This window comes from Fringilla coelebs (assembly GCF_963513975.1).
Source record: "Fringilla coelebs genome assembly, chromosome: 21".
Classification (NCBI taxonomy): Eukaryota; Metazoa; Chordata; class Aves; order Passeriformes; family Fringillidae; genus Fringilla; species Fringilla coelebs.
In genome coordinates this window covers 5,520,928-5,548,705 of record NC_140047.1, presented here as the reverse complement: position 1 = coordinate 5,548,705, position 27,778 = coordinate 5,520,928, and the positions used below count along the sequence as shown (strand labels likewise).

At 44.9% G+C, this 27,778-nt stretch overlaps 1 protein-coding gene across 1 annotated transcript in view; it reads left to right on the top strand.

Annotated features, from left to right (window-relative positions):
• The window catches only part of BRINP1 (BMP/retinoic acid inducible neural specific 1), a gene marked incomplete at its 5' end in the record, with an annotated part of 62,760 nt that extends 36,776 nt beyond the window's left edge, over window positions 1–25,984 (top strand). The window contains 5 exons of the mRNA XM_084219620.1: window positions 4,054–4,223; window positions 5,459–5,564; window positions 13,109–13,345; window positions 18,918–19,140; window positions 24,477–25,984. Coding sequence (XP_084075746.1) covers window positions 4,054–4,223; window positions 5,459–5,564; window positions 13,109–13,345; window positions 18,918–19,140; window positions 24,477–25,617 — 1,877 coding nt within the window. The 3' untranslated portion in view covers window positions 25,618–25,984. The remainder of the gene's footprint in view (window positions 1–4,053; window positions 4,224–5,458; window positions 5,565–13,108; window positions 13,346–18,917; window positions 19,141–24,476) is intronic.
• Between the last annotated feature and the right edge of the window lie 1,794 nt (window positions 25,985–27,778).

Below are 27,778 nucleotides of genomic sequence, written 5' to 3'. Positions count from 1 at the left end.
AGAGAGAGCCCTGCAGGGCCACGAACTCCTGAGCAGGCGCTGCTGGTGGTGCTGCAGGAACATTTGGAGCGTTGGACACTGGAGGGGTGAAAATCAGCAGCTCCTGTTGGTGTTTACTCCTGGCTCTTTTTTCCACTCTGTATTATTTTCATGGATCTTTTCCCCCTTTGGGGTGTGCCTTTCTTTCATTTAAATGCTTTTCTTCCAAGAACAATTATCTGTGAGAAGGATTCTGCAGTGGTAAAGGCTCAATTTACTTCAAAATTTCTTGCTGTTGCTTCTTCTAACATAGCTCACCTCCAGCCTTGCAACATTGCTGTGTTTGTGGTGAACTTTGAGGAATTTCTGGCCATCTGTCTGTTCCCAGAGCATTCTGCAGACACTGGGATGAGATGAGATGTGTGCATATGATTCATGCACAAATTAGGTAGGTAGGTAAATTGGCACAGCTCCCCTGAAGTCCAACGGCCTCTGGTGGGGTGATGTCCTTCAAAGATCCCTGGGCTGCTCTTCCAGTCCAGGCACCCAAACAAGTCCATTCCATCAGCAAGAAATGTGAGAGAAAGGAAGTTTCCAAGCATTGAAGAGCAAAAGTGACAGCTTTCTTCAGGCCTTGATGAAGTCTGGGTAAAGATAAACTGCTTTTTATTGAGGAATTCACTTTTCAAGACCATGTTTTACAGGGCCCAGGACAGCCAAGTAGAGATTTTTATTTTTTTTTTTGCTGGTTTACTTTTTTTCCATTGACATTCCTCTTTTTCTCACCACTCACATCCATGAAAATTCAAAACAAGAAAGACCTTTGATGGTAAAATATATTTTTAATTTTGCCTGGCTGAGGCTGTAAATTATTCACAGGGGCTTGTTTCTTCCCCTGATTTTACAACACAACAACTTTAAATATGCAGAGACTTGTAATGAGAACTGGTGTTGGAGGGGAAGCACTAAACACCCCAGCAGCCCTGAGCATGGTGGGGAGAGAAAAAGAGGATTTATTTTGGCAATGGCAGTCCCAGGGAAAATGTAGAAGGAGCTGGGCATGCATTATGCACGGAGGACACGCTCTGATCAGTCTGGGGGCTAAACAAGAGCTCTGGGATGCAAAAGCAGAGATGTCCTGGCTCTCCCAGGAGCTGGTGTCTCCCCAGCAGAGCTCCAAGCAGCTCTGCCCCAGCCTGCTTCTGACAAAGGCACTGGTGGAGGGTCACTTTGAGGGCATCCCTGCTCTGGGATGGAGCACACAGAGCTGAGAGCCAATTTTCAGGAAAATCCCTCAAGGAAAAACAACTTTGAACATATCATTCACTTAATTAAAGGAGAAATTAAGACTTAATAATGCAGGAAAATTCTGTTAACCTCTCTTGATCCAAGAGTTGCTTTCCCATGTGACCTCTCCATGGGGATGCTGTGCTTTTCCAGCTCTGCACAGAGCCACACAAAACAGGTTTCCAGCAGCAGTGTCCCTGCTCAGCACCCCTCAGTCCCAGGGACAGCACTGCTCCTCCAGAAAAAGCATCATCACTCATGGACTTCTCTGTTTTCTTCCTTTGGAGGAAAAAAATGACAACTTTTGTGGGGAAATCAGTGATCCCCACTGTCCCAGAGCACAGATTTTTCTTCTCTGCTGTTTTTCTCAGTGCCTGGTCCGTTCTGTAGGGACCAAATCCAAGAGGAGATCTGCTGCTGCCTGATGTGATTCCACCCAGGCTTCCTGCCTGCCCTCTGGCCAAGCATTCCAGCCTCAGCATCCCTCCAGTGAAAATGAGCCAGGCTGGAATGAAAATGTCCTGATTTTTATGCCTTGGCTGTTAATATGAGGCATGATTTTTTTTTTTTCCAGAAAAAGTTGTGGTTTTTTCCCAGTTATTGGTGCAATTGATGAAGAGTTGATGGCTGTGCATCACAGCTAAGGGGGGAATTATGCCAGATCTCCCTTCTCCTGCCACAGCCTCACCAAATCGTGGTGAAACATCATTTCTCATTTCTCTCTGCTGCATCTCCTTGCACTTAAGTTCTTCTGTTACAGGAGAGATCCAGAACTGGCTCAAAATACACTTTCCCACTGATCCAGCCTTTTCAGTGGCAAATGACTTGATTCATAAAAAATGACAAAATTCCTTCAAATCCCCCTGAAAAACACAAAGAGATGAAACTCAAAAGAGCATTGAGTGGTCAGTGCAGTGACCACTGCTCCCCACAATAATTTTATTTATCCCCCTGTGCCTTGCTGGCTGTTTGCTGTATTCACCTGCTGTGTCCCATCAGATGCAGGGGTTAAATCCTCTGGAAGATGGATTGACTTGGTTTGTGTGGACAGAGCCTGATGTGGCAGAGCCTTGATCCCTGCCAAGGTCTCCTCACAAGCTCAACACATAAAAATGGCAATGGTGATAAAGGAAATCAAAGCTGGTCATTTTCCAGGGAAAGTGCTTTTGTGAGAGGTAACAATGATGGCATTCTTGCTGCCACAGCTTTGACAGTGGTGGAAGGCTTGTCTGTTATTTTTAAACAAAATATTAAAGACAAAGTTTTACATGCCTAACTTCTCCACTTAGGTGCTGCAAACCTAATTAAAAGATTTCAACAGATCAATTCTTTTGATGAAAAGTACCTTCTTTCCACAAAATAAAAAAAAAAGTGATTTTTTTTCATATCAAAGCCAAAGGCTGAATACTCAACACAACTATTGCTTGAGAAAATGAAATCTAATAAAAATATTTTGATTTTCAGCCAGAATATTTTTGGTTTGTTTTCAGGCATTTGGCTTTCAGATAAAAGCTGGAAATTTTCCAGGGAAAGTGAGGGGGAGGGCTTACTGGGATTTTGGGTTATTTTTTTCATGTATGCAATAAAAGAAATCATTTGGATGAATCAAATTGTTTTAGCTAATAGGAATTTTAAAGAAAAGTAAGTCCTTGTGCTCTTTAAAAAAATATGCAAAGATGATGAAAAGTGAAATATTTTTTGGCCTTGAAAGCAGTGGTACATATTTTTTGGACCATGCTATCACTGCCAGAGGCAGTGTATTCATCAGTGGTTCAATCTATCAAACCAGAACAAGCACCATTCTTCTCATTAAGAGAGTTATGTAGAAATGGCACATTCCTCCTCTAGTTGTGTCTTCTCTTCATTTATTAAAATCCAAGTTTCACGTGTTAAGGATGCAGGATGGCATTCCACCTTTTAAGACCTCTCACAATGCCAGCCTTTTGTTAAGAATGGACTGGATTTTAATGTGTCTCACCCAGCACAAATTGAATTATGAGGTAAATAGTCCTTCTCAGCTGCACGTCCTTTTCAGACGTGTTTTGTTACATTCAGGTCTCTGCTGATGTTTAGCAGTTCTTAACTGCTTCTCTCCCAGATTCTCTGTGGTTACCATTTCCAAATCACCTGCTTTTGTCCCTGATCTTGTATGGTATTTTCACTCTCTATTTATATTTCCTGGATGACACTCGGGGAGAGGAAAGAAGGCAGCAAGGGTGGTTAGTTCAAATCAACTTTCTTATTTGCTCTTTCCTCTGATTAATTCTCTTTACTCATCCCCTTTCCCCTCCCCTTTTGCAAGGCCACTGGGAGCTGAACAGGTCCAAGTGACAATTGTTTGTCCTCTGTACCTACCTGCACATTGTGTTTTCCTTGCAGTCACCCTCCATCCCTTCTAGAAGTCAGGCCAGAGGCTTGCACAAAGTGAGATCTCCTCCTGTCAGGTGTGCATCAGTCTAGAGGCACTGCCTACAGAGAGAACCTGCCTCAGCTGGGACAGATGGGCTGAAGCCTTTGTGGCAAAGCTCTGCCGGCTAAAAAATGTCCAAAATGTTATTTACTCAATTCAGTGGAGCTGCTTTACTTGTCTGGTGGACTTGGCCTTGCTGTCTGAATAGAAGAGGAGTCTTCTGTACATCCCCCTGGTGTCCTGGTGCTGGTGAGGAAGGGTGGATTCCTCCAAGAGTGCTCTGCCTGTGGGACTTTTCTTTCTTTAGGTGCAGCAGGTGACACCATTTGCTCCTGCCCTGCCTGGCAGCCTGAAATCTCCTTTTCTCTCTGCTGCAGGAGAGGAGGCCTTGACCATGTACATGGACAAAAGCCGCCTCGACAGAAAGTCAGGAAACGCCACCCAGAGCGTTGAAGCTTTGCACCAGCTCGCCTCCTCCTACTTTGTAGATCGTGATGGCACCATGAGGAGACTCCATGAGATCCAGATCTCTACCGGAGCAATCAAGGTACCACATCCTGCCTTAGGAAGAGGGAAAAAGATTGTCTGCCTTGTATGGATTCTCTAGGGGTTTGGGGCAGGGCTTTGCCAAGTCTGATGTCTCCTTTGAGCACGAGTTGTTTTGTTCCCAGGGTTAGGTTTTCTCTTATTCAATTGAAGAATTGATTTCCCCAGGGTCACTAATGTCTGGAAGGAGGTGGGCATTCAGGTGGGTGTGTAGGACAGGAGACTTTCACTAAGAGTGACAGTGACTTCTGGAAGGGAGAGAGGAGCAGAGGACCCAGGTCAGTGATGGAGGTTGGAAGGGAAAGGCAGGTCTGTGAAATGAACAGCACTGAGACACCTAGAAGTGTTTGTCTCCTGGGGGAGTAGGGCTGCAAAACATCTCTCAGCTGAATTTGCTACAAGAAATGGTAAAAAACTCAGTGTGGCATTACTGAGGCTTCTGGAATGAAACGGACTGAGAGACAGCTTGGGGGCTGCAGCAGGAAGGAAGGGAAGCTGCTCAGAGAATACAAAACAGGGAAAATGGCTCTGCAAAGGCTGCCTTCTCTGAAAGCAATCATCCTACACTGGGCAGGGATTTTATTGTTGCTGAGTTCACTCCAGGGAAGGTGATGTGGATGGAGTCGTCATTGTTAGCCATTTCTGAAAGGTTTCAGCTCTCGTTATTGTTCTGTGCTGTCTCATGGCTGAGGCTGTTCCCTTCTGGATGGGAAATTGTATTGAGATATTGGAACAGTGACAGCAGATAATCACCCGTGGTGAATTCCAGAAGGGCAGGAAACCAACAGCAGCAGCACTGCAGGTCATCTGTGCCTCCATCCATCCTCAGCACAGGGCTGCTGTTCACATCTGTTGTGGGAGCACCAGGCACCCCTGTGGGCTGGCAATCCATCTCTGTTTCTTGCTTTCCAGTAAGAGAAGCCAGGGAATAATTCCTCTACAGGCTTCTCCAATGGAGATCCTCTGTGAGAAACATCAATCTGCAGGATCCCATTGCCAAGCCCAGAATAACTTGAGGTTCCCTAAAGAAAGCAGCCACAATTCCTTCTGATTTTTCAGTTTGTGACTGCACCAAACATTAGCAGGGTCTGTGCAGGGTGGGGCAATTTTCCCAACTAGGGAAGATGTGTTATATGTGGTGACAAGGAGTCCTTGAATTAAAAGCTTTTAAAAGCCTGGGGAAGGTGTGGTGCTGCAGTCAAAGAGAAAATTCTCTCTTTTCTACATCCTCTGTAGGTAACAGAAACTCGGACCGGCCCCCTGGGCTGTAACAGCTACGACAATCTGGACTCTGTGAGTTCTGTCCTTCTGCAAAGCACTGAGAGCAAACTCCACCTGCAAGGTAGGGCCCAGGGAGGGGGGTGGAAATGGGAGAGGAGTGCCCTTTTTCTGAGCCTTTCCCCCTCTTCTCTTTGCTGTGATTCTGCTGTGTCTGGAAGTTCCCTGCAGCTTCTGGTGGCTTCACAGCTGAGCAGAGCTAGGGCTGACCCCAATGAAGTGTCTGCCTCTGCCACTGAATTTTGATGGACTTCTGCGTATGATACACACACCAACATTAAAAAAAAAAGTGACCTCTTCCATCAGTACTGAAGGAGAATTCTGCCCACGTCTCTCCGTCCCTCCCAAACTGCTGATTTGTGTAAGAGGTTTGCAGATCAGCTCTCAGGACTCTCTAATGACCATAATCTTTGGGAAGAGTCACAGAGGTTTTATTTGGATGCTAGAAGCCATGGCTTCAGTCCCAGATGGGGAGCTAGTCCAAAAGTCAACAGATAGAGGTCATGGCTGAATTAATAAATAAATACATGCTGGTTAGCGAGAAGTCAACTTCAGTAGAAGGAGGAAATTCACTGGGCATGTAATTCATGAAGGTTATTCCCAAGTTTTTGACAAAATAAGGAAATGTGGGATTTAATTGCTCATTTGCCCAGATGGTTTTATTTCTCAAATCCTTGTACTTGCACAAATTTTAATTTTTCAGATGAATGGGCTACATTACATCTTCCGCTTTGAGTATAATTTGGCAAGTGATGTTTTAATCTTTGGTTTCACAGAAACTGGGTTTCATTTACCAAGTAATGTTGTGGATATAATATTATTGTTGTTATTATTTGCCTTTAAAAATAATATGCAGGTTGTTTTCACTATGGCAGTGATTATCCAAATCACTGAGTTCTAGTTCTTACCTAATTAACAATAAGCAGTTTGAGAGGGTTTTACACTGTGATGATCGCTGCTGGTAATGAAAACTCAAGGATGACACATGAGATAAGTGGGGAAACAGCTAAATCAGTAGGCAGCTCGGGTTATAGGCAGACAAGTGGGTAAATCAATAGACTGCTATTGGTTATCTGATCCTACAAGAGAGGAGGTAAACCAAAGGAGGGGGAAGGAGGTGGAGGAAAAGGGAAAAATTAGGAGAGAGAGGGGATGAGGCTGTGATCTCTGATGGGAGGAGACAGAGAACATTGGGGGTCAGGCACAGGTGGGTTTCATGGAGCTCCATGGCTGGATGCAGTGCAGGGAGAGGCAAAGCCGAGCCAAAGGAGACAGCGAGGGAAGGGAGGAAGGCAGGAGCTCTTCCTAATAGAACAGAGTGACCTTTAAAGCTCCACCTGAGTTCTCCACCTAATCTGGAGTGTGGTTCTTGGGATAATTACCCAGGATCCTTCCTCTGCTCTGAGAGGCCTCATTACAAATTAGTCACAGGGCTGCAGCAGGTAATGGATCGTGACCAAGTCTCCTCTGATCTGATTAGCAGCTGAGCATGGGCTGCTGACAGAAATCCATGTTCCTGCCTTTGTGTCACTCCAGCTCTGAGCCTGGCTCAATAAAAGAGCAGCTTCTTCGTGACAGGGAGAATTTCTCTGTCTGAACTTGCTGCTGCCCAGCCCTGGGACTTGGGGTTTCAAAGCTGTGCCTTTCAGAAGAGACAGCAGGTGGAATGTGGCACTGATTGCCCTGGTCTGGTTGGCAAGGTGGTGATCAGCCACCTTGATCATGGTGGTCTTTTCCAACCTAAATGGTTCCATGAGTCCATGGAGGGTTTGGGCAGGTTGGTTTTGGGGGAGGATGGTGCAGGGTGTCTGGTGCTGCACTTGTGGTTACTGGGACAAAAAAAGAATCACTAATTTATGAACCAGTATCCTTGTGGGCCCAGCATGCATGGCGTGCTCTGGGGTAGATATATACACAATATTTATCACAGAAAGTCTCCCTTTTTCCCAGCACTCCCTGGAGCAGGATCCCTGTGGTGATGCAGGGCAGGGGGCCAGCAGCTCTACAGCAGCCTCTTGGGAAAGGGGGATTTGTGTTCCCTGGACCAGTGTCCTGGGCAGAAATTGGAAAATTTGACTAAAAACCCCAACATTTTGAAGAATTTCAGGAGCTCTGAATTTCAGAGGCATGGCTTGTTGCATCAAAACTGTTACTGACAGTATATGTCAATACTGGAGCATAGCACTATTTCAGTGAGGTACAATCCTTCTCTGCTGTTCCTAACTGTGCAACAATAAACAGCAAATGTTGCATATCAGGTCATTTGCTACATCAAATAGGTCATATATTATAATACTATACATAATGCATGTTGTATACAATACTTATATGATACTAAATGTATTAAATTTCAATATTTAATATTGTATATGTGTAAATACCCTATACATCTATACATTATACATTATACATCTATAACTACATAGAGAGATGTATTATATACCTGCATAGCATGTATGATAGCATAACATTAGAATTTACATTACAATTACTATTAAAGCTTTTTGCAAGATGGAAAGAACAGTAATGGCAACACAAAACATTTCAGCTTTTCACTGCAGTGAAATGAGGGAGTATGAAAAAATACATTTAGAAAGTCAAAAGTGCTTTTGGAGTCAACATGCTCTCGCAAAATGCTTCAATGGAACTGCATTTTCAACAGAGAACTCTTCTGTGGAAAATGTTTCAAATAGCTCTAATTTAGAGCTGGGGAAATTTACCTCTTTTAATGCAGGAAGCCTTTTATATACAGTCTAAAGCCAAACATCTATCTCTAATAGTTTTTCTGGGTGAATTAAGGACATGTTCCCTTGTCAGATACTTCATATTCTGCCTGTAGTTATCTAAGATAAACCTATACCAAATCTGTGCTGCTCTTCATTTTTAAAGAGGAACTTCATGCTTTACAAAGTGGCAGAATTCCTCCTCTGATCAATAAATTACCTAAAAAACTAAGATCTCCAAGTCAGCAGCAAACTTTCCTTGTGCATCTTATCAGCTCCTGAGGCTGCTGTTGGGGATGAGCCCATTCCTTGTGCCCCCTGGCTTGGACTGGGGCATTCTCCCCATGGAAATGGTCCAAAATCCCAGATTTTAAGACCAGCTTGCCCCTTTTCTTGGCTGCTGACTTGAGGTTGTTTCATCAGTAGACAGCAGTGAAATATTGAATATATATATATATGTATATATTTATATATACACACACATATATATGTTTTTTTGAATGTTTTCAATATCCAAATAAATTTCTTAGAGAACAACACAGCATTTGGGGTATTTTATTAGGGTTGTGGCTGGCAGGAAAGCTTTCCCTGCTAGCACAAGCTGCTCAGTGGGGCTGTTATATTCCTTGGGATTACAACTTTCCTGCTTTATAGGTAGCAACAGAAGCACCCAGAGCAGTGGTCTCAAAAGGTTGATGCCACCAGTGCTTTACTGACAATCATAAGCCACTGAATTCCAGCAATATTTAGTCCCTGGGCATGGGATAGAGCTACACATGAAAGAAAGAATGCCAGGACTGGGTGAGGTGCTGCTGCTGGCACAGAGCTTGTAAAATCTCTTGCTGATGTCCAATCACAGAGATGCTCAGAACTAAAGCAAAAAAAAAAAAAAATCATATTAATATAATTGATATGAAAAAAATGGATATGCCCTTGTGTGGGGATGATGAGAAATCTGTGAATATTTACATGTATATATATAAAATACTTCTGTGGAAATAGGCACAGCTGTATTTCAGCTGTGCAATTTCTGGTGGAGCACCAGAAATTTCAGCTGTGAAGTTTCTGGTTTCTTCCACAAGAAATTCCTGGCTGGAAGATGTGAGTCACACGTAATCCCAGCAGCCTGTTGAAAGTCAGGGGGTTGTGTTTGGAGTGTGCACACTGGTGCTGGATTTGGGTGGCACTTGTGCAAACACAGCTCTGAGTGTGGGCTTCTTGTCAAATGCTCCAGGCAACTGCTGGGTTCCAGCAAAACTGCTTTTCTGATGAAGATAAGTATTTGTAAAAGTGTTTTGTTGAGTTGGTGCTAAGTGTACAAAGGTCTGATTGCCCCTTAAACATGATATTGTTTCTTACAAGAGGATGTTTTCCTGGAAATGTTATTTTTTTCCAGAAACCATGAGTTTTATGGGCAAAAAGCAAGGATCCATGTGAAGCACTGCAGTGTTAAAACATGATGTGTTTGGGGGTTACAGGGTATTCACATTTCTGCATCTGCTGGAATGCACAGTCGATGCCCCTTGCAATGGGAGGTGCTTTCCTTGAAACTTCAGCTGCTTTTTTCACCCCTAGTCTCTCCAGAAAAAAAATAAAATTAAAATCTCCAAAGCCAGGATCATTTGTAACTGGGACCAAACAGCTTGTTGTGCTTTATCCAAGTTCAAATTCAACGAGAAACTATGGAGAACTTAAGAGCCTGAGGTAATTTGATCATATTCAAAGAGCCAGAACAGGTTGCTTCTCCATGAAGCAGAGTGGAAAATATGTTCATGGGACTTGGACCATGAATGAAGAGTCAGTGCACATCAAGAAGTCCAGCTCTGCTCTCATGTGAGCTCGAAAGCTCAGTGAGTACAGCTGCCTTCAGGCTCTCTGGTCCTCTTTGTGGATCAGTTCTCCAACAGCAGTGTATTCTCATTCCATCCTAAAGGAAAGTTTGGGATCCTGGCAGGTGGGGCCGTCACTAATATCAGTGTGAGGATTTGGCAAGGGATCATCCCTCTGTAGTGGTTGTTTCAGATAAACCATAGAATTCCAGAATGGGATTGGAAGGGACCTTAAAGCTCATCCCATCCCAACCCATCCCATCCCATCCCATCCCATCCCATCCCATCCCACCCCTGCCCTGGCAGGGACACCTTCCACTGTCCCAGGCTGCTCCCAGCCCTGTCCAGCCTGGCCTTGGGCACTGCCAGGGATCCAGGGGCAGCCACAGCTGCTCTGGGCACCCTGTGCCAGGGCCTCAGAACCCTCACAGGGCAGAATTTCTTTGTAATGTCAAATCTAAACCTATTCTCTTTTAGTTTAAAGTCACTCCCTCTTGTCCTATCATTTCAATCCCTGGAAGAGGCTGAGCTTCAGGACTTCCTGAAGACAGCAGGAAGAAATCTGAGCTTCTTGTTAAGACACATCTCAGAAAAGACCTCAGAGGGATCTCAAAATAATGACCCTCTGCAGGCCAGTTTTGAGGTGTTTGCAGGGATGCTGTCCTGGTCAGCTCTTTGTTTGTTCCTTCCAGTCCCCAGCAGCAATGCAGAAAAGGCAGCAGGATCTATGCAAAAAGTGTCTCTGAATGCAAGGCTGGAAATCTTTCCTTGTACAAGTGTCACAAACACATTCCCAGCTCCAAGCTCATGGGGTTGGAGCACCCTCCAGCATTGCTTCACACCCAGCAAGCTGCCCCTCTGCCAACAGGGTCAGCTGGCTGCTACCAGGCAGGGTGCTCACCCAGACCAGGGGCAGAGGAAACAGGGCTCCCTGTGCCTCCCACAGCCTCCCGAGCCCCCAAACCTGCTCTTCCAGAGGGACCTCATTAAGGCTGAGGTGCTTCTCTGCATCCAAAAGCAAAAGGGTAATGGGGGTCCCAGGGTCACCACCTGCTGTTTTTCTCTTGTCTGAGGTGAACACAACCCATCAGAGACAGGCCTGCACTCCTGAAAGGGGTCACAACCCTTTTTGCCTTTCCTGCACACTCTCATCCTCTGAATTATTGTCTGATTTTCATTCCACTCCAGTGAGCTGTCAGGCACGGCTCTGGTAATGCGGCGCAGCAGAAACACAAACAGATGGGTGATTGACCCTTGTGCCTTCATTGCAGCGCTGCCATCAGCTCCTCACACTGCCACTCCAGCCCTGGCCTCTTCCAAGGGGTCCCTGTCAGGACCCAGGACAATCCTCTGGCTGCCCTGGGAGATTCAAGACCCTGGCAAAGAGCTCAGAGACCTTGGCATGGAGTCAAACACACCTGTGCCTTTGATTTTAGCCCATGGGAACAATCACCAACTTTGTGTGAAGAGTTACAAGCCACAAGGGTTTGAGTAGAATGATAGTTAGTTTGTCATAGGGTGAAAAAGTAGAATTTTGGGGTTTTTAGAATGGGAGTTCATGAGGCAAGATGGAGGAATCTGGGTGTGTCCTGTCCTTCTTCTCCTTCTTCTTGTCCCCCATCTTCTGCTAGAATGGTGACACTGTTTGATTGGTTTAGAGTAGAGACAGACTGTCTAACATAGGTGATAGGTATTGGAAAATTATTGTAAATAAAGTACACATAGTACAAAAAGTTAACACCACCCCAAGGGCGGGGACTGTGCCACAACCCTGGCAGATCTGCTAGACAGATCTCAGCAGGTCACAGAAAGAATGGAATAGATAAGAAAAAATAAACAACCTTGAAAAGCAGAACTGAGGAATCTTGACTACTTCTTTGTAACACCTTGGGGTCATCTCAACCACGGAAACCTGAAAGATCCCCTGAAAGGCTTGGAGTTCTTGTCCCCTGCAAGGCTTGGAGTTATTGTCCCCTGAAAGGTTTGGAGTTATTGTCCCCTGCAAGGCTTGGAGTTCTTGTCCCCTGAAAGGCTTGGAGTTCTTGTCCCCTGAAAGGCTTGGAGTTATTGTCCCCTGCAAGGCTTGGAGTTATTGTCCCCTGAAAGGTTTGGAGTTGTTCTCTCCGCAGACACTGACAGGAGCTGACAGGCAGCACTGGCCAGGTAGGAGCAAACAGCTGGGAATCCTCAGGGAGATCCGCAGGGAGTCTGGAGGAGGACAGGATGGAAAACCACCTGCACCGTGCACAGGGCAAACACTTGGAGTGTTATTGCATCCTCTGGTACCTGAGCAAGGGGGCACTTACACTGATGCCTGCACAGATGGATGCATACACAAACACTTGCCATGCAGAAAGGGACAAGGGGATAGATCTCCCTGCTAATGTAAGCCTGCCAAGCAACACTGAAATCATCGGCACTAAATCCATTTGCACTTTTATAGGATTTGGCAAGTAGCCTTTCTAGCAGGGAGCAAGCTGTGAAGGCTCAGGTACCCAGCTCCTGTATTTATGCTGTGGGAGCTGGGCACTTAACTCTGCAAGGGACTTTTATAAATCCCCTCTCGTGGTATTTTCCTTACTTCTGTTTTCTGTTCCTTCTCATTTTCCCTTCCAGTGTGTATTTCCCTTTTTTATGTGGAACCAAACCCATTTAGTATCTCTCAAAACAGGCCAGAGCAGCATAATGTTCATTGCTTCTGAACTAGCACTTGCTTTCAGGAGACAAAAACCACCACACCTGGGAATAAGGGAGGCTTTGCATTCAGGGCCTTGTACTGTGCTGGGATCTGGGAATGGGATGAAAGAGTGTTGGGGAAGGGGAAGTTTCTTGTCACCCTTCTCCTGCAGAGGAGATGGGCTCTGTTCTTAGCTGAATCACATCTTTCCCTGGAGGGATGCAATTTGTACCTTCCTTATTCACAACAGCTTTTAATTCTTCACCAAAACTTTCCCAAACCGTTAATGAAGCAGGTTTTTAGAAGAGGAACAAATACCAGAAATGACTTTTTAATTTACTTCATTTTTCCTCCCATAACCCTGTTGTTCTCTCTCCAGGTCTCCAGATCATCTTCCCTCAGTATTTACAGGAGAAGTTTGTCCAGTCTGCCTTGAGTTACATCATGTGCAATGGGGAGGGCGAGTACATCTGCAGGGACAGCCAGTGTGGCTGCCAGTGCTCCGAGGAGTTCCCCCAGTGCAACTGCCCCATCACCGACATCCAGATCATGGAGTACACCCTGGCAAACATGGCCAAGACCTGGACAGAAGCCTATAAAGATCTGGAGAATTCAGGTAACTGAGCAAAACTCGCTTTTTCAATTTGTGGTGGGTTACAACCTGTAAAAATCTTTTATTCCCTCAGTATAATGCTCTAGTTTGGCCAAACTAGATTTGAACCCAAACCCAGGATCTTAGTCTTGAAAGTCTTACCCTTTTTTCCTCTTCTAAACACACAGACAGGAACACATACCACACATGGAATTATGTGTACAGGGATATTTTCCGTGCAAGTATATATTTGGTTAAAAATCTGATTTTCCATACCAACCCATCTCCAAATCTCTCTTTAATACTTTTACAGAGAAACTTCCACAAAATGAATGATGCAGAAATTGCTTTTCAGATTTGCATGAATGCTTTTTTTTGCTTTGGTGAAAGCAATTCAGAGGGAGAAGAGCACACAGGGTAGATGACACCTCCTTTGAGGCAGGGAGAAGGGAAAATGACTCCTCTGTCCTGCAGGGCAATGTTTGCTGCTGGGAGCATTTCTCTGTTCCCCTTTCTGCCCAGGTGAGGCTGGGGGTGTCAGCAGAGTTTGTTCTGTGTTGGTGATGGTAGTGGGAGTAGTTTACCTGTTGTAGGTGTGTTGTACTCACAGGATACACACTGCTGAGGGCTTGAGGTAGGAAAGAGCAACACTTTTACTGAATTATCTCCTTTAGCTTGCCCTGAAACCACCCAGGCACTAAGCACAACTTCATCAGGAGCTTCTCCTTGTGCTGACTCTCATCTTTCAGTCTTCACCAGCCACTCTCAGACACATTTTCTTCAATGATTATTGTCACAACCGCCCAGATCTCCACATCAGGAAGAAAACTGAGAAAAGGACCATCTAGCTCAATTCAAGACAAATCCTTCATAAGTTTTCTTTCTTTCTCATGCTGAATGTCACCTTAATCCCTTTAAAGGCTGAAATGCAGTAGCCTGTGACGTTTCCTCAAAGGGCTGTTGAGGATTTGCTTCATATTTCAACACGTGGCCCCTGCTGGTGTTTGTGCTGCTGCACAGGTCCTTACATCCCACTCATCTGGCACCCAGGTGCTCCAGCAGCCAGAGCAGCCAGGATGGGAGTTAATGGCCAAGGCTAATGCCCACCTTGAGCAGATCCCCCCAGGTACCCTGGGGAGCCACAGGGCTGGGCAGTTCCAGGAGCAGGCAAGGCCAGATGTTTGCTGTGAGTCTCTATGGGTTCATGGATGGGCTGGGTGGGCTGTTGGGAGGGTCTCCAGGACGAGGTGAGAGATGAGAATTTGACTCCATGTTCTCAGAAGGCTGATCTATTATTTTGCAATAGATATGATATGATATGATATATGATATTTATGATATGATATTTATGATATGAATGCTATACTAAAACTATACTAAAGAAAGAGAAAGGATGCATCAGAAGGCTAAACAAGAATGATAATGAAAGCTCGTGACTCCTCACAGTCTGACACAACTGGGATTGGTTATTAATTAAAAAACAATTCACATGTTTGGATAAACTATCTCCAGACCACATTCCGGAGCAGCAAAACGTGGAGAAGCTGAAGCTTCTCATCTGCCAGGAGAAAAAATCCTGGCAAAGGGATTTTTCAGAAAATATCGTGGTAACAGGCTGGGTAACACCAGGGCAAACCAGAAATGTGGATTTCAGGAGCTTTTGCCAGCTCACTACCACACAAGTTTACAAGGATTACTGGCAGTGCTGCCAGCACAGCTCTGCCACTGGTGATGTGTTAGCAGTTGTTAGTTTTGGCACAGCATCTTCACAAAAGGTGCTCAAGAGCCACAGGTTGGTCTCACCAAACCCCTTCCCACCCCAGGGCTCTAACCCAGCCCTGAGAAGGTGGGAGCCCTGTGGAGAGGGCAGTTCCAGTCCCACATTCTGTCCTTGCTGCACTCAATCCAAGCACAGGCCAGGGCAGATAATTATATTCAGGCTCCCTTCCCTTGAGATTTGAATGGGGGAAGGTGTTTTTCATTTGCCACGTTAAAGTGACATATTGCAGTGCAATTTCTGCCATATTCCACCCAGGGCTGGAGGCTTTTCAGGGCTAGATGGAGTGATTATCTTTATGTCTAAAGCTGCTGCATCTGATTCATCACTTTGATGCATCATGCGTGAACTTCTCCTTTGAGATAGAAGTTGCTATCACAAAAGACTGCAGTATTAGTGTTTTGCTTCTTTGTTTTAATAAATATTCCCAATAACTAGAGGATTTTCTTCATTATGAACAGCAGAGGAGAAATCTCTGATGACATCTGAAGGCTTTTCCAATAAAGTGGACTGAAAGGCACAGGAGTGCTCTGAAAGCAAATACCATTTTGCACAGGAAGCCACTGAAAGCCCAAAACATTTGTATTCTGCTTCTGGTCTGTGTTGGATCCTCTGTTAATTTGAAAAAAAAATTGTGCAGGGCGAATCAAGAGTTGCTGTGATTTGGAATAGTATCTTCAAAGTCAAGGAGGCTGCAGTGAACTGAAGCTGCTTTGAATCAGCTCAGGAGATTTTTTAGCCCTGTGCTTCACTGCTTGTGGGCAAATTGAGAAAAATAATGCTGCCTTATTCTCGGCATTTTAGAATGGCTGGTCAAAAAATTCAGTGATTGCGGATTAAAAACCACCAACTTTTAATTAAGTCATTTGCTGGAGTTAGTTTGTTTGTTTTTTCAAGACTGTTGCTTACTGATGTAAATGGGATTTTTTTTTTTTTCTTTTTAACACTGGCAAAAGGAACATTTCATGCGTGAAAGAGATGTCTGACCTGTCACTTCCCCGTGGTGCCACTTGTGATGCTGAGTCACTGCCTTAGGGATGGGGTGACTCAGCAGACAGAGGGGCCCAGCTGCATCATGGGAGGTGTAGTTCCAGCCATCAGCAAGGTTTGCTGTGCAGAGGAATAAAATAACCACAAATGCAAACCGACTTGTTAATTAATTGGAAACTCTCAGGGTTAAGAATGAAGCATTCCCAGAAGCAGGGAATATCCCCATCCATACCAGTGGTTTCCAGGCAGAGTTATAAATAAATATAATTAATGAAGAAACCATGTTGGTTTTAAAGTACTTTTCTTTTTCTTCGTCACCCTAATTTTAAACAACCCCATCCAGCTTTTATTTTGCCAGATTTGCTGCTCATTTGTTTTTCCCCCAACGTTGCACTGCGGTAGCAAAATGTGCACACTGCACCGAAATTCCTGCCTCGCCCGTCTCGATGAAAAATGTACCACATTCATCATCAGAGGGAAAAGAGCCTGGGCTCCTGCACAAAAAGGCTTTTGAGGAAATTGATTTATAAGGGGCGGGAAGCAAATGCAAGGCTTTTACTGCTGAAAGGTACCTGGAGTAATCAGCATGGTCAACAGAAGCAATTATACCTGATGGTGGTTCCAGAGGCCCATGGAAAGGCTCAGAGTCAGGTTTGGGGAGGAGAAGGGCACTGGCAGCAGCATTAAAAACCTGAGAGATGACTGAAAAAACATTTCTTGGTTATCTTTGGGGAGAAAGGAGATAAGCAGATGTCCCAGGGATGTTGGTGGTGCAGTGGTGATGACTATTTTGATGAGGAGCTCGGTTACACCATGTGATGGGTAGGATGTGGACATCCATTTACCATCCATTTCAGGATGGGACTGACTGATGTACAAATATCCTTTGTTGGGCAGCTGAGCATGAACTGCAAGTAGGAAATTTCTCGCATAGGAAATCTGTTATGCAAATATCTTTAACTTTGTACTATAGGATTTAAATTATCTGATTGTTTTTCCCCCACTAATTCTATGGATTATTTCTTTTTTTATTTGAAAAAATGTCAGCTTTTACAAGCTCTCCTTTTCCTTCTGAAAATAGGATGAAGGAATTAAAAAAAAAAAATTGGGAAAGAATCAGAAATAATGTAGAAGAGGTAGAGGAAAAGATGGCTATACTTCTTGTTTGGGAAGTTTATGGCAGGGTCCTAGTCCAGCCTCTCTCTAGAGCAGGACCACAGCCAGCACTTGGTCAGGTCAGCCCTGGTTTTGCCTAGCAGAGTCGAAAATGAGAGATTTTTATACATCTCTGATCGTGTTCCAGCACTGCGTTCCCTTCAAGTGATGAAGTTTTTCAGTAAATCATTTTAATTTCTCAAGTTGCAAACTGTGTATTGCTCCTTGCTACAGCAACTGCCTCTCAAAAGAGTTTTGTTCATATCTGTGAGTATCTTTTGCTGTAATTAAACATCCCTTGGCCTCCTCTTTACCAATGAGAGCAGTGCAGCTCCCCACACCTGACTTTGCAGGACTTGTGCTCAGAGCACCCCGGTGTCCCTCAGCTCTGCCCTCCCAGTCTCTGTCCATCCCTTTTAGGTGGGTGCCCCAGGTGTAGCAGTGCCAAGAAAAGGTGAATATCAACTTCCCCAAGCAGCATTCAGCCCAGTATGAAGTTTTTTTCCAGTGAGAACAGGATGTTGACCCAGCTCAGCCCCCAGGACCTTCTTCAGCTGATTGTGCCCAAACCTGTGCTGGCACCTGGGGTTTTTCTCTCCTGGTACAAAACATCGCTCTTGTCGTTATTGCATTTGATGGAGTTCTTATTGTCCCACTCATTGCATTTCTCAAGGTCTCACTGTGTCAAATATGGTTTTCTAGCATCAAAAATTGAGTTATTTTCCCCGGAGAAAGTTGGAACCATCTGGTTTTTCCTCATTTGAGGATGTCCCAGCCTGGTAATCAGAGTCTGAGCAAACCACCCTTCCCAGGTAGGAAGGAGGGGCTGATCAGAAACAGAAACAGTATCAGAATTTCTGATTGTGATGGAAAAAAAAAACCCTCAGACAAAACCTGCATAACAGGTTTTTTTCATTAACAAACAAAATAAAATGGAAATAAAGTGATCAAAAAACAACAAGCACAACAAACAGCAACACTGAGCAATATATTCTTCGATCAATTGGATTTGTTCCTTTGGCTAAAATTGACACCTTTTGTTTTCACCCCAGCCCTGCAAACTTTTTTATTTTATTTTCCTCATTACAAAAAGCAACTCATTTCACTTCAAATGGAGTTAAATGAGAGGTAAGAATCAAAATGGGTTTTTTTTAAAAATGCGAAAGCAGGACATTTTAACAGCATCCAAACCTTTCCTCTGGGGAATTTTTAAAGCCTTGTTTTCCCCCCTTTTTTTTTAATTACACAGCAAAATGCTTTGCCTTCAACAACAAACAGCATTTCAGAACCAGCTGAAAAACAATGTAAATGAGAACACTTTAACTGAAAATGATTACAACTCCCAGCTTTTTGTTTATAACCCTTAGACTATAACCTCCTAAAAAATCAGGGAATTTCTGATTTTTCATTTTTTTTCCTCCCCTGTGTACATTTCAACAGAGTTGTTTTACCTTGATATTCACTGTAGGGTTTTTTTTCCCTATATGGGAGCAGCAACATGGAATTAGTGGTTTCCTGGGGCAGAGTGACAGAGCAGTGAGTGAATGGACATCACCTTCCCCTGGCAGAGCTGATGGCCTCCTCCTCCCCGCTCTCTCCCCACCCTTCTAACAAAAACCTTTGTCACACCTCAAAAACCTCCCTATTTCTCCCCGTTTCTCCTGTGTGTTCCAGATGAGTTTAAATCCTTCATGAAAAGGCTACCTAGCAACCACTTCCTGACCATTGGGAGCATCCACCAGCACTGGGGGAACGACTGGGACCTGCAGAACCGCTACAAGCTGCTGCAGAGCTCGCTGGAAGCCCAGCGCCAGAAGATCCAGCGCACCGCCCGCAAACTCTTTGGCCTCAGTGTCCGCTGTCGGCACAATCCTAACCACCAGCTGCCTAGGGAAAGGTACCTCCATCCTTCCTCAGGCAGGGGGGAGCTGGGCTCAGGGGCTGGGGGAGCTGGGTTTGGGTTTGGGGCTAATCCCAGCAGGATGTGTTCGGGTGTAGCGGGTGTTGGCGCGGATGTTTGGGGGAAGCGGTAAAATCTGGAAGGTTTAGGTGACTTTTGTCACATTGCTGACTACATCCATGTCCCTTCTGTGTGGTTTTACCTACCCAGGGGAAGGGCATCGCTTAGTCTTTAAGTTCTGCAAGAATATGTTTAGCCTGTTCTGCAGGCTGAGCTGCTTTCTTTGTGGTTTTCCCTCAAGATCCACAGCTGAGCGTTCAGCCTCCACTTGCTGTTCAAAGAGACGTGTGGAGCACGAGGTGCTTCAGCCCATTTTTGGATTGCGCTCCTCAATATCTCCAGAGTGAAAGGAGAAGCTTTAGTTTCACTTGGAATACATCACATTTTTGCTGTGAGATGCAGCGTGAACCTGTAAAACCTCACTGAGCAGAAGCCTAGCAGGGTTATTATACGTGGAGAGAGCAGATTTTCCATTTATTATAGGTGGAGAGAGCATTTTCCACTGCTACAGCAATTATTGATATCTAATAATCCCCTCCTGCTGGCTCCTTTTCAGCCCTAACCTGTGGCTGAGTTTGCTTAGAGTCATTTTTGGAGACTTGCATTTCTGGATTTTCATAAACATCTCTTGCTGTGTCTTTCTCCATTGCCTGGACTGAAGCAATACATAAAATCTTGGGGGAAAAAAATGAGTCTGAGTGCCTTTTCTTCCATGCTTGTCTTGGAAGGGTCAGGCCAAGTTAATATTTGAAGAGAAACTGTTTGTTCACTTCCTTCATTACCTAAATATTCTGTTTCAAGACAAAATTGACACATTGACTGCTGTCTACAGCTCTCATCCAGCTCCCTGGCTGCTGAACACACTGACTTTTCATCACAGTGCAGCTCAGAAAATTCTTCCAGGGCTTAACACCTCTTTAATTACCAAGAAATCTCATGTTTCTAGACAAAAAATTGATGGACTTACTAGGGATGAGGAGAAATATCTATTAAATGTAAGAGATTATGAAATAAAGTCTTTGGAGAGCTTCCTAAACCTGGCCCATCCCTGCCAAGTGGCAGAGCTGTTTTGACCAGGCTGAGTGCTGGAGGAGCCATAGGCATGTCCAAGGTGGAATTTTGAGTTGTTTTTGAATTTTTAACAACAACAACAACAACAACAAAGTGAAGCAGCAGCGAGGAAATCTCCATCCAACCATGTTACTCCAAAAGATTCAGACAAATATGTCTTCAGCATTTATCATCTATTTTAAAAACCCAGCCAAGCAGAAAGGGAGCCTCCAAGTACTACAATGAAATGTGGGGGAAGGAGGGTGGAATGGATGATGGCAGATGGGTTTTTAACTGACTGATGTGCTTGATTTGTTTAAGTCAACATCAGCAGGCATATTATAATTTCTTTTCTTGTTTGTCATTCTGCATCTGCAGCTAGGCAGGGGAGCAGTGTGGTAGGAGCTCTGTAGTGGAAGAGGTGCAGCCCATCTTTCTCCTCACAGGGCTGGGAAATACTCTCATTTTCTAATTGTTGCTGTACAGAATGACAGAGGCTTATCAAGCATGCCAGTGGCTTTGAAAGGATGGCTTGGTTCTATTAAGAGCAAGCCTCTCTCTCTTTAATACACATAATTGTAAGCCTGCATTATTCATTCAAAGGCAATGTAAAAAAAAAAAGAAAGAGAGATTGCAGTTGATTGTCCTCAGGGAAAGGAATAGGTGGTGTTTCCAAAAGGAAGATAAGAAAAGAAGAGTAGAGATTCTAGCAATTAGGCTGATTCTCCACGACCCTTTGCAATGGCTAAGGAGACAGGAATATCTACATCTATATATCTATATATCTATATATCTATATATCTATATATCTATATATCTATATATCTATATATCCATATATATATATATCTATATATCTATATTTTATCTATAGAAATATAGATAAATATATAGATATATTGGTATATAAATATATAGATATATAGATATGTATATATACTGATATATTTGGTCTGTACTTCTTTTGTCAAAGCCCAGGAAAGTTTACAGGTTTAAAACAGAGGCAAGTCTGTTGGTTTGAAAAGGAGACCACTCCTCAGTTAATAAAACTTTGATGTCGAATGATCACCTGTAGTTTTATTTTAAAGCATTGGATGTAAAATAGAAATAACATCCAATGGAGAGAGGGGTTATACATGTTCTGGCTTGCAGCCAAAATACATCTCACAGCTGCTGAGGAAAAAATAGAATTTTTTACTTCACTGTTCCATACAGAAAACCCAAAAGTACCCCCAGAGCAGCTAGTGCTGGTTGGAAAGTGAAAGGTGAGTTTACAAAGGAAATTATTTAAGTCCCTGCCTTTTTTCCTGCAAATAAAAACCAAAATCTGTCTGGCTCCCTGTTCCCAGCATTGCCAAGGAGCCACATGTCCAGTGAGCAGCAGTCAGAGAACACTGCAAAGTAATTCTCACTCAGAGCTTGTCCTGCAGATCACATTTATTTTCACTTTAGGATCATGGAATCACTGAGGTTGGAAAAGACCTCCAAGATCAGTGAGTCCAACCTGGCCTTGATCCCCATCTTGTCACCCCAACCAGAGCAGTGAGTGCCACATCCAGGCATTCCTTGGACATCTCCAGGGGTGGGGATTCCCAGCACCTCCCTGGGAATATTTTAAATGAAGATCACTGGCTACTCTGGCCCTGGTTTCCAGCTGTTGAGCAGTGGATTTTTCCAGCACCCTCCTGTCTGACACCTCTTAGGTACAATGCCATGAGCCTGAGCCATCAGAGGGTGTGTTTTAAAAAGTCAGTCCTGTCAGCTGAAGGGCTTTGGCTGGTCCTGTGTATATTCTTAACCTGTCCCAGCTGCAAGAAAAAATGGGGTAATTTATACCACTTTACTTCTCTCTCACACTTCCCGTTGTCGTGCTTGTAGCTGATGCTCAGCTCTGCCCCGGATTCTGCATTTTTATTTCATTACATCCTTTATTGCTGCCATCAGCAGATGGTGGGTAGTCTCCTGTTTCATTTTCTTCTTGTTTTTTTTAGTCCAACTTGTGTCTTTGCTGAAAGCTAAGACACACACACACCAACAACAAACAACCTCCCATCCATCCTCCACAAAGTTCGTCTGGGGAACAGGAAATTTACTGGTATCCATTCCTAGATATCAGCTGAGTTTTCTTTCCCATTTTGTTCTGCTGGCTGTCGGTATAAAGAAGGATAGAACTATCCAGTGATTTCTTTCCTGAGACAGAACACACCCAAAAAGGACAGAATGTGATCACTTGACTCTGATTTATTCCATTCCTATGGCCTGGCAGTCCTTGGCCCAGCAACTCAGGGGCATTATCAACACCTAAAACCTGTATAAAACATCAGTCCAGCACTGCACAAATCCAGGTGCATTTGACTGACTTTTCAAACACAAAGCTTCAGATGGGTGGAAAAAATATTTGTATTGCTGAAAAGTGAGCAAAAATTCACCTGTGAGCAGAAGACAGCCTCAGCCCCCAGGGATGGTTTGGAAATGCTTGTTGCTGTCAGCTTGTGGCTGTGTTTTACAGCCACACTGCGCTGTGCTGTCCCCTCCCCTCTGAGTCAGAGATGTCCCAGGAATTAAGAGGAGCCCTGTGCATTTTTTGAGGGACAGGGCTGTCACTGTCTCCCTCTACAGCACATATTTATGGAGGTCACTGCCTTGTTCCCACTCCCAACCTTGTCCTTTCCACCAGCAGAAGAGCTCCTCTTGGCTGGGAATAGGGGGAAGAGACCCTGGCAGCCCTGTACCAAGGGTAGAAGAATATGAAAAATTGTTTGTTCCCATATCCAACACTTCAGAATTTTTCTTCTAATGCCCTTCCTTTTTTCCTTGCCCTACTTTTTACTCCTTTTCTTCCTGCTTTTCATTCCTGCCTGTTCTCTTTCAGCGGTTGCTGTTGCAGTTTATCCCTTTCTCCACCCATTACTCCTGCCCACTGTGTTTCTCTCTCATTTTTCCTTTTACCTGCACATTTTCCTCTCTTTCTTTCCCAACCTTTCTGCTTCTGCTCCTTGATTATTTCTTTCCTTCCAGTGCTTTCCTCTGTTTTACACTCTCATCCCTCCACTCTCTCCCTCCCCCTAATCATCTTGCTGTTCTTTGCTGCTGTATCATTTAATGCCTTCTTTGATACAGCCTACAGCTTAATGATTATTCGGAGGTCAGGCGATGCAGGTGCCATGAATTTCACTAATCCAGCTCTGAGAGCCTCTGTCCATAATCACTCCTCCTGTTCTACAGGGGCTGAATCCTAATTTGTCATTAGCCAGTCCTCTCACTGCAGCACTACCAAGAACTTTTTGCCCAGAGGAGACAATGAAGTATTCATTAGCCAGGGGGGAGGTGGAGGGGAGGGAGCAGCGGCTGCACACAGGGTTCTGCTGAGGGCTGCTGAGAAAGGAGTCGCTGTACCCAGCTTTCCTGGGGCAGTGGGAAGGGGGAAAAAGGGGGAAACAAGGCAACGTGGCGGGTGGGTTGTGCAAAAAGTGAACGTGGGTTGCAGTGTCATTTTCTAGGAGTCGTTCCAGGGCTGCAGGATGTGGGGTTGAAAGTGCTGATCCAGCAGCTGTGGGAGTGGTGGGGCTCAGGGGTGGGCGAGTGGGGCTGATTTTAAGGAAGAGACTTCAAGAAGTGATTAATTAGCAGAAGACTTTTGGGGTTTTTTTAAGGAGGAATAGTTTTAGCAGCTTTGTCTCTAGGCATCCTGGCTTCCACCCTCTTTTCTACTGTTCTGAGCTCTCCACCATAAGCAGAGGTTGCTGCTTGCTTTGCCTTGTCCTGTTATGGGTCTGGTTTTTAGAGGGTGAATGACCTGAAGAGCAGTTTTCTCCTGTTAGCCTGGGAGTTCTGCTGCCCTTGTGATGTCCTGATAGCCCCACAGCCTCTGGCATGGCTTTATCAGCTCCATTCCCATGTCACTGTGGCCCTGCTGGAATCCTGGCAGGATACAGTGCCTGTCTCGGCTCCTAGTGCAGAGTGAAGATAGAGAGCTCAGGTGAGCATTTCTAACTGGCAGCAATTTCTTAGAAGGATTTTGCTCATCACCAGAGGAGTAAACAGCAGATGAAAGATTCAGTCTAGAAATAGACTGGAATAGCTCCCAGAAGCCATGGCAGGCCATCGATGTTCCGAGAGCTCTGCCTCAGACATATCCCTGAAAACTGTAGCTCCAGCAAGATGCCAACACCAAGTCCCTGTGGGGCCTTACAGTGCTAATTCTTCCTTCTCCTCACCTGCAGGACGATACAGGAATGGCTTACCCGAGTCCAGTCCCTGCTCTACTGCAACGAGAACGGGTTCTGGGGGACGTTTCTGGAAAGCCAACGGAGCTGCGTTTGCCACGGTGGCACCAGTCTGTGCCAGCGCCCCATCCCCTGCATCATTGGTGGCAACAACAGCTGTGCCATGTGCAGCCTGGCCAACATCTCCCTCTGCGGCTCGTGCAACAAGGGCTACAAGCTTTACCGAGGCCGCTGCGAGCCCCAGAACGTGGACTCGGAGCGGAGCGAGCAGTTCATCAGCTTTGAGACGGACTTGGACTTCCAGGACCTGGAGCTGAAGTACCTGCTGCAGAAGATGGACTCCCGCCTGTACGTGCACACCACCTTCATCAGCAACGAGATCCGCCTGGACACCTTCTTCGACCCGCGGTGGCGCAAGCGCATGTCCCTCACCTTGAAGAGCAACAAGAACAGGATGGACTTCATCCACATGGTGATCGGGATCTCCATGCGCATCTGCCAGATGCGCAACAGCAGCCTGGACCCCATGTTCTTTGTCTACGTCAACCCCTTCAGCGGGAGCCACTCGGAGGGCTGGAACATGCCTTTCGGGGAGTACGGCTACCCGCGCTGGGAGAAAATCCGCCTCCAAAACAGCCAGTGCTACAACTGGACCCTGCTGCTGGGCAACCGGTGGAAAACCTTTTTTGAGACCGTCCACATCTACCTACGCAGCCGGACTCGGCTGCCCTCCCTCCTGCGCAACGAGACTGGCCAAGGGCCCGTGGACCTTTCCGACCCCACCAAGCGCCAGTTCTACATCAAGATCTCGGACGTGCAGGTCTACGGCTACAGCCTGCGCTTCAACGCGGACCTGCTGCGCAGCGCGGTGCAGCAGGTCAACCAGTCCTACACGCAGGGCGGGCAGTTCTACTCCTCCTCCTCCGTCATGCTCTTGCTGCTGGATATTCGGGACCGAATCAACCGCCTGGCGCCTCCGGTGGCCCCGGGGAAGCCGCAGCTGGATCTGTTCTCTTGTATGCTCAAGCACCGCCTGAAGCTCACCAACAGCGAGATCATCCGAGTGAACCACGCCCTGGACCTGTACAACACTGAGATCCTCAAACAGTCCGACCAGATGACGGCCAAACTCTGCTAACCCCGGACTTAGCAATGGACACTTTGGTGATTGATCCCTTTTGCTGTATTAAAAAAAAAAACAAAAAAAGAGAAAAATAAAACGAGCAAACAAACGAACAAAAAACTCACCAAAAAAAAAAAAGAAAAAAAAAGAAAAAAGAGAAAGAGGAAAAAAAAAGTAAAAAGGAAGAAGTAAAAGTGGGGGGAAAGAAAAGGGGGAAAATAAGATTTGTAAAATGTAATTAATATACAAAAGAGGAAAAAAACCCGAGGAAATTCTTCATTTGTTGAAAACTAAACCCGTTCTAGCAGCTGTATAAGACTGTCAGGCATGTTTGTTATTTCTATAATCTGTCATAAAAGGGTAACACCGTACTCTCTCTTGACCTTGGGGGTGTTGCTTGTGAGTCCTCAGGGGCAGCAGAGGAAATAAAGGGAGGAGCAGAGAGAGGGGCAAACTTCTGTACTGAACTGTCAAGTTTTCTGCTATGCAGGTGCCAAGACAAAGAGACATACAGAAAAAAAAAAATCAAAGCAAACAAACAAACAAGAGTTATATGTAAATGTAAAAGAGCTACCATTATTCCTATAGTGGGAGTAAATGGTTAAAGATAAAAGATATTTCTTCTGTTGAGATTTATGCCAGCTTTATGTTGAGTTATTCCTGCAGCCTGTGCTGAGATTTGCTGGAGGACAGGAGGGGATGGCAGCCCTTGGGGACTAAAACTGATGAGTTTTCTCACCTCCTGGGTGAGACCACACAGAAAAGGTGGAGGGTGGGTGCAGGGCTCAGGTGTCCTCCCTTTGGGATTTCCATCCTGGAAGACATTTCACCAGAGGTAGAGGCTCAGCAGATGCTGGAAAAGGGATGTGTTGGGGTGTTTAGCTTGACCTGCAGTTTGTGCCCTGCCCTGGGCTGGTGCTGCCTTCAGTGGTGCCAGAGGAGGAGCAGCACCTGTAAATCTTCACTCCCTCACCTTTCAGCCCCTTCTAGATAGTCCCTAAAGCAGAGAAAGCCAAAATCATACAGGCAAAGCTGAGTTTGTCTTTCTGCCTCAGGTGCTGGGTTTTCCAGTGGCACTGGGTAGCCCTTATCACCACAAAAACTAAAGCACAATGCAAGGGAATACACTTCCAAGGAAACCTGGAGACACTGAAGGGTACATAGATCATTTCTGTTCACTGGGAAAGGAAGAAAATCCTTTTTACTTTCTTATGTTTCTGTGGCTGTGAATAATATCCTTGTCTCACTTACACTTTGTCCACAAAAAAAAATACAGAAAATATATGAGAACATTTTATTAAAATATATATGCAAAATTAGTAAAAGGGAGAGGTGGGAGGGAAGAGCACAACAACCAAACCTATCCTGAGTTTGCAAGGATAAAGCCAAATTAAAAATAATTGAGTTATCAAAAAAAAAAACCTTAAATAACCAAAAGGTGGGTAAAATTTTTTGAATGTGTGGGGACATGTGTTTGGATTTAAACAAAAAGTAGGATGTTGAATGGAGTGTGTGAATGAAGGATCATCTGAGCTGGGTGATGAAGTCTGAACACTGTGGGAGGTGAGTAGTGAGGTGTTTCTCTTAATTTCACTGGTTTTTTTTTAGTTGAAGCTGATTGAGAAGTGCTAGTGAGAGACTGGAATTCCTGCCCTCCAGAAAGGGAGAAATAAATCTCTGATTCTGATGGCTTCCAGAGGTGGAGAAGCATCCTGGGGAAAACAGGTCTGAGCAAGGGGCACAGTCCTGATCTAAAGACCAAGATTCAGGTCTGGCTCAGGATTTAATATATTGATTCAAGGAGTTCAAAATAGTCTTGTAGGAATTTTGACTTTATTTGAAGACTTTGGCTGAGATTCTGAGAGTAACATCAGTTCATGCATCGTGGTGTTGGTCATGTGACACCAGGGGCTTAGGCAATTAAGGCTGGTTTCAGGTTTAATTTGTGTGATTTAGGTTGTTGTTATCCAAATTTCCTGAGAAGGAACTGGGTACCTTAAGGAAAATATACATTCACTGAGCTCTCCTGCTGAGCTACCAATTGAGGGCATAAGAGAAGCAATTTGGGTAATCAGTAAAACCCCAAAAAAGGGGGATTAGTCACCAAAGTCTGTCTATCCAAGAATGGGTATCAGAAGAAGAGCTGGGTGAATTAAAAAGCAAGGATGTTTTTAGG